The sequence below is a fragment of the Mirounga leonina genome, unplaced genomic scaffold (assembly GCF_011800145.1).
Source record: "Mirounga leonina isolate KUSES-001 unplaced genomic scaffold, KU_Mleo_1.0 Mir_129, whole genome shotgun sequence".
Taxonomy (NCBI): Eukaryota; Metazoa; Chordata; class Mammalia; order Carnivora; family Phocidae; genus Mirounga; species Mirounga leonina.
The window spans coordinates 39,264,203-39,271,546 of NW_023270323.1; the positions used below are offsets into that span (position 1 = coordinate 39,264,203).

Genomic DNA, 7,344 nt, shown 5'->3' on the forward strand with positions numbered 1-7,344 from the left:
GACAGGGAAGCACAGTTTATTTAACTGCTCTGAGCCTCAGTTTCCCCTCCGTAAAAAGAGGAGAATGATATCTATGTGGCAGAATCATGGTGAAGAGTAAACAACATGTCACATACTAGGTGCTCAGTAAATAGGAGCTGCTTATTTTTTAACTAGATGGATTCTTTTGTACATGATTCTTTGAAGATTATTTAGAGTAGGGTTGTCCAATAAGGTAGCCACTAGTCACACGTGGCTGTCGAGCACTGGAAATGTAGCTGGTCAGAATTGGGATGTGCTGTGTTAAATACATAGCAGGTTTCGAAGACTTAGTATGAACTAAGGAACATAAAATATCCCATTAATACATGTGTATATTAAATGCATATGTAAATGATAATATTTTGCATATGTTAGGATAAATAAAATATAGTCTTAAGAAATCTCACCTATTTCTTTTTAATTTTATGACATGGCTACTATAAAATTTAAATTTAGATTTGCGGCTCACCTTATACTTCTATCAGACAGCTATTGGTCAAGAGAAATGATGAAATTAAATTGCAAGGCCTCTCTAAAGCCCAGGTGATCAATTAAATATTTCAATTTTTTTTTCATCTTTTGTTATAAAGATCTAGTTGCCTAAAATTCAATGGTGCTTTGAAAGTAGGGTTAGGTACTTAATCATTAGAGATTAGGTTAAATGTCTTTGATGGGAAAGAAGTCCAGTTGTCAACATTTACTTTTTTGGCATTTCACCACCATCTGTGTAATCTGAATCCCCTATCCTAATGTTACGAGTAAGTGTGAAGGTTCAAGAGCTGTCTCTGTCTCACTTCTGAGGGACAGAATCCGGAAGCCCAGCCATATGCTGTGCTCTTTGCCCCTCCTGGATTGCACAGTGAATTTGTTTTCTCTTTTATGAGTGGCAGCACTGTCACTTCGGAAACTCCTCATCCTTCTTACAAACCACGCAGGGATGTTCCAGACTATAGAGGAGATTCTTTTGAACTCTAAATCAGCAGTAGACCTTGGGTTTGATATTAAAATCATTTAAACACACATACAGATGAGGAAACCCAATACAGGATATATGGCCTCTATCAAAAAATACCCAATGCACTAGCTGTCTTTGGGATTCAGGAAAGGGCTGAGGCATTTATCCATCCATTGTATCTCCTCTTCCCTGCTACCATCTGTGGTTCCATCTTCTGGGGGAGGCAGAGGGGTAAATGAGGTTCTTGTTAAGCACTTAGGCAGGTAGAGACAGAGACAAAGGAGGGCAGAGCCAGTTTTCATTATGAGGTCACATCATTTTTATAGTCTCCATTTCCTTCCCTTCCAATCCCCAACCCTCTTTCCCAACCCTAATACTCCCCCACCATGGCTGCCTCTCTCTAAGGACACCCATGACCTCCATGGTGCTAGATCCATTAGATATTTTTAGTCATATCCGAGGGATGTCTTTGATGCCCACATCACGTAATCCAGCATTGGCCCAGGGTGCCACAACTCTGCTCACTGTCTCTCTTGCCTCATCTCCCAACCAACGCTCTTCAGTAGGCTTCCTTCCACCAGGCCCAGCACTCTTCCAAATGGCTCCTTCAGAGGTCACCCATGACATACCAAATGCTGCATTAGTGACTGTTTTTCAGTTCTCATCTTTCTTCACCTTTCACCAACGTACCTCTCCTTCCATTTTGAGACTCTCTTCCTTGGCTTTCCAATGCAATCCTTACCTGATTGGCTCCTAGGTCTTTGGACAATCCCCTCTATCTCCTTTGTAGGCTCAGTTTCTTTGGCCTGGGTATTAAGTGTCAGCCTCCTAAGACTGGGCCATGAGCCCTATTCTCTTCTTCCATACTACCTCCCTCAGCATTTAGCAACCATAACCATATCCAGAGTTTCAACAGCTGATAATTCTGATAATTTTCAAATTTATATCCTCAGCCCAGAATGCTTTTCTGAACTCCAAACCCATATATCTAACCTCTTACTTGACATCTTAAGTTGAATGTCTCAAAGATCTTTAAAATCAACAAGGCCAAAACTAGACTCCAAGGCCTGGTTCTCTCTAAGTATTTTATTTTTCAGGGAATGATAGTACTATTCATTTCTTACATTAGCCAGCAATCAAATAATCACCTTTGAAACCCTCTCCTTCCTTTGCCTTTACTATCTTTTTATTATACTGTCAAGTCCTGACATTCTAATGTGCTGATAATCTCTTGGATCCATTCAGTTCTTTCTTCATTTCTGCCAATCTCCAAGCCCAAGCTACCATCTTGTCTTGCTTAGACTACTGCAGTAGCCTCCTATCTTCTTTTTCTCTCACTCCATTCCAAACCTAGCCACCAGAGGCATATAACATCTCATATAATCGGACATATAACTTCTCAGGCCTATTGAGTCCTCTCCAACCTGATTTCCTTCCAGAGTGTGGAAGCCTTGGGCACTTCGGGATATGTCCTGGGAACTCCATGATTCTTAAAAGCACTAGGATTTTGTAGGAGTTCAGAGAAGAAGTTACTGCCAGCAAGTGTATAGGGGGAATCTTCGGTGTTTGACTCTAAAGGATGTTTGAACTCCTATCACATGGGTATGAGAGAAGGTCATTGGAGGGAGTGGAACCATGAGCATAAACAAGGAGGTGACAAAATACAAGGATTGATTCATCAAACAATTAATTATTGAGCATTCCTTATGAGCTAGGCACTATTGTGGGTGCTGGGAATTGACTGGTGAGCAAAACGGACATGGTTTCTGCCTTCATGGAGCTTACAGGCAAGAGATGCCATGTGGGGAGTGTTCGGAGCAGACAGCACATGAAGAGAAGAGCTGGAAGAGTGAGCTAGGGCCAGATCATGGAAGGGTCTTGAAGAGAAGACAAGGAGTTTTAGCTTTCACTCTTTCAGCCAAGATTCATAAACTCAAATGCTTTCAGGGGATAGTCAGAAAATGTAAATTTTCTGTGATCTGGGTATGGTCTGGGAAGAGGCAAGAGAAGAGCCGGGATTGGGGCAAACTGGAAATCCCAAACGCTATCCAAAGCAGTGAGTGATCACCCAACCACAGCTAATTATTGCTATTTAGGGATGTGGGCCCAGAACCTCTGCTATCAAAAGAAGGAAATGCAGGATTTTAGAGAGAATTTTGGTTTGTTAAACTTTGGTAAGTAATTCAATTCAGTGGTACGTAATTTATTTTGTTTTGAAAGTACCATGAAGGTCAATCAGAATATGACTGTAGGCTGGATTCAGTTTGCAAGATACTAGTTTGTGGGCCCTGCTTGATGCAAATGAAAGCTACTGAAGGCTGTGCATGTGTAAAATGGGTTGAAGATGGGAATTTTTGGACAGAGAGCCCATGAGAAGTGGCCTAGAAGACAAAGAATAGGAGTCTGGATTAGAATCTGGGCAACAAGAAAGAAGATGGTTTATCCCAATAGGATTCTTTCACAGTAATTAATGTGCCAGGCTGGAAAAAACATACACCAGCCTCTCTTCCAGCTGGGTGTGGCCATGTGAATAATTCTGGACAATGAAACGACAGCAGGCTGTTGGATAGGGCTTCAGGAATAGTTTTTTAAAATGAGTATGCCTTTTTGTCCTTTCTTCCTTCCACCTTTTTTTTTTTTAAGATGTTTATTTATTTATTTGAGAGAGAGAGAGAGAGAGCGCACGAGTAGGCGGAGGGGTAAAGTGAGAGGGAGATGCAGACTCCTGCTTAGCGCAGGGCTGGATGTGGGGGTGGGGTAAGGGTTGAGTGCTGAACGCAGGGCTCGATCTCAGGACCCTGAGATCATGGCCCAAGCCAAAGTCAGATGCTTAACTGACTGAGCCACCCAGCGTTCCTTCCTTCTACCTTTTATCTTTCTGGGACATGGACATGACGTTGGCTGAAACCCCAGCATCTATCTGAAGCCAGAGTCAATGATGATGGAGAAGAAAGATGCAAGGAGTAGGGTCTCTAATATCCACAGAGCCACCATCTCAGTCTGGGCTTGTCTACCTCAGGATTGCCACTTGAAAGAAGAAGAAGTTTTCTATGTCTAACCTGCTTTATATTGTAGTCAAACCTAATTCCAAGTGAGAGAGGAACTAACTGAACTAGAGAGCAGGAGGGTGGCAGGAGCCTAGGTTTGGGTATTAAGATAGTGGAAAGACAGGAGTGGCAGAAAGCTAGACACACCTTCAAAAGAGCAGGTGTGTAGGTGTAAAGGACCTATTGAGTGCTCACAGTGTTTCAGAATGGTGAGAAATAAATTTCTGTTCTTTAAACCACTCTAACAACCACTCTATAAAGATTCTGTTCTATGACTGTTTTAAAGTTGGGAAAGCTACGGCACAGAGAGACTAAGTCGCTTATCAAGGTCTCCCAGCTAGTAAGTGGTAGAACCGTGGGCTATCCAAACGGCCTGCCCCAGAGCCCATTCTGGTGACCTCCATGTTGGGCCATCTTCACCCGGCATGTGTTCTGTTTCTGCCATTGCTGCCTTGGCAGCTCTGCCCACTCTCCCGCACTCTATGTATTGCCCTCCAGCCACACTGCTTCCTCTTGTTCTTGAAAATGCCAAATCCCTTCTTGCCTCAACTTGAGGCCTCTGTCCTAGCTGAACTCTCTGCCTGGAAGGCTCCTCCCTCTGGCTGTTGCATGACTAGCTCCTCCTAATTCTGCTCTCAGTTCAAATATCCCCTCTTCAAGGAGGCCTCTGTATCAGTCACTGGGTTGCAACGCATGTTCCCTGTGCAGGATTATGCCTATGTCCACATTCTCAGACATGTATGGCTATGTGTCTACATTTAAGCTAAATGGAATGTTCTATTGCAAGAAAAAAAAAAAACAAACCCAAACCTGGAACTTGAGTTCTAGTCACCCATGCCAAGGAACTCTCCAACTAATGGAGAGACACACAAGAAAATCCATGTATAGAGTGTATTATGCAAATAGTTGAGAGTGAAAATATGAGAGTCTTTTTTTTTTTTTTTTGCTGGACATATAACCACCAAAAACAATGACTCCATTTCCCAATCTCTTTTGCAGCAAATTTAGCCATGTGACAAAGTTATGTGAGACCTAACTGGAAGTTCCTAAGCCCAATATGGGGTCCAGACATTGGACATGCCTGTGGGCATGACCCATGGCTTGATGGAGCAGGGCGGGGGGCTCCTGAGTGGGGGCTTGACCATGGACTTGGACCATTCTATAGGAACTCAGTACAGTGCCAACCCACCTGTTACAATTGATGTACCAATGACAGACATGACATCTGGCTTGATGGGGCATAGCCAGTTGACCACCATTGATCAGTCAGAACTGAGTTCTCAACTTGGTTTGAGCTTAGGGGGTGGCACCATCCTGCCACCTGCCCAGTCACCTGAGGATCGTCTTTCAACCACCCCTTCACCTACTAGTTCACTTCATGAGGATGGTGTTGAGGATTTCCGGAGGCAACTTCCCAGCCAGAAGACAGTTGTGGTGGAAGCAGGAAAAAAGCAGAAGGCCCCAAAGAAGAGAAAAAAGAAAGATCCTAATGAACCTCAGAAGCCAGTTTCAGCATATGCTTTATTCTTTCGTGATACACAGGCTGCCATTAAGGGACAGAATCCCAATGCCACTTTTGGGGAAGTTTCAAAAATTGTGGCCTCCATGTGGGATAGTCTTGGAGAGGAGCAAAAACAGGTGTATAAGAGGAAAACTGAAGCTGCCAAGAAAGAGTATCTGAAGGCTCTGGCTGCATATAAAGACAATCAAGAGTGTCAGGTCACTGTGGAAACAGTAGAATTGGATCCAGTGCCACCGTCACAGACTCCTTCTCCACCTCCTATGGCTACTGTTGACCCAGCATCTCCCTCACCAGCCTCAACAGAGCCCCCCCTCCCCTGCCCTGTCCCCTTCCATTGTTGTTAACTCCACTCTTTCCTCCTATGTGGCAAACCAGGCATCTTCTGGGGCTGGGGGTCAGCCCAATATCACCAAGTTGATTATTACCAAACAGATGTTGCCCTCTTCTATTACTATGTCTCAAGGAGGGATGGTTACCGTTATCCCAGCCACAGTGGTGACCTCCCGGGGGGTCCAACGAGGCCAAACCAGAACAGCCACTATCCCGCCCAGTCAACAAGCCCAAATTGTCACTCGCTCAGTGTTGCAGGCAGCGGCAGCAGCTGCTGCTTCTATGCACCTGCCTCCACCCCGACTACAACCCCCTCCACTGCAACAGATGCCTCAGCCCCCCACTCAGCAGCAAGTGACCATTCTTTAGCAGCCTCCCCCACTGCAGGCCATGCAGCAGCCTCCACTTCAGAAAGTTCGGATCAGTTTACAGCATCAGCCACCACCTGATCCAGCAGATCAAGATTGTGCCTCCACCCACTCTGAAAATGCAGACGCCCTTAGTCCCACCAGCTGTGGAAAGTAGTCCTGAGCGGCCTGTGAACAACAGCCCCGAGGCCCACGCAGTGGAGGAAACCCCTCCTGAGACAATCTGTGAGATGATCACAGATGTAGTTCTTGAGGTTGAGTCTCCTTCTCAAATGGATGTTGAATTGGTGAGTGGGTCTCCCGTGACACTCTCACCCCAGCCTCGACGTGTGAGATCCGGTTGTGAGAACCCTCCTGTTGTGAGTAAGGACTGGGACAATGAGTACTGCAGCAATGAATGTGTGGTGAAGCACTGCAGGGATGTCTTCTTGGCCTGGGTGGCCTCTAGAAATTCAAACACTGTGGTGTTTGTGAAGTAGTCCTTCCTGTTCTCCAAGCCAGTCAAGACTTATCTGCTGGGAACATGTCTAAGAGCCTCTTTTTAAAAAACAAGTTGGGCTTCTGGTAGTGCCTGATCTCAACCCATGATGGTCCTTCATGCTTCTCCCCTTTTCTGTCTCTTCATCAGGGGCCATACTATGGAGCAAGGCCATTGAATTGGCTGTAATCTGGAATTGCTTTTTACTTTCAAGTACAAGCAGAGATACCAGTGATAATAGCAGAGAAGGGTAAAGGGAGTATGAACAAGCAGAACATAGGGGTGGTGATGGTGGGGGGTTGTTTGAGGAAACTCGGTATAATTGTCATAGGACATGCCTAAACAATTATTAAAATGATGGGAGAATACTCAGCTTTGAGCCTAGGCTAAAACACTGTGTGCATCCATTTTAAAGGGGATAAAAAGTTGCATTAAAGGTTATCTCTTAAACAGGAACGATTGCTGTCACACCTACACATTGCTTGGAGAACAAAAGTTCTCAACAGAGCAGGCACCCTGGGCTCTAGGGAAAATACTATCACCTGGGAGTTTCTTATTTATTTCTCTTTACAAATAATGTTATTTTTGTAATCCTTGATCCTCCCTCTTGCACTTACTACAGT

The 7,344-nt window shown here is 44.6% G+C and overlaps 1 protein-coding gene across 1 annotated transcript; it reads left to right on the forward strand.

Annotated features, from left to right (window-relative positions):
• Positions 1-2,735: 2,735 nt before the first annotated feature.
• On the forward strand, positions 2,736-7,093 carry LOC118010885 (TOX high mobility group box family member 4-like). The gene is given in 4 exon segments (XM_035005585.1): positions 2,736-2,763; positions 5,075-5,853; positions 5,855-6,322; positions 6,324-7,093. Coding segments are annotated over 4 exon segments (1,674 nt in total). The 3' UTR covers positions 6,723-7,093.
• The last annotated feature ends 251 nt before the right edge of the window (positions 7,094-7,344 follow it).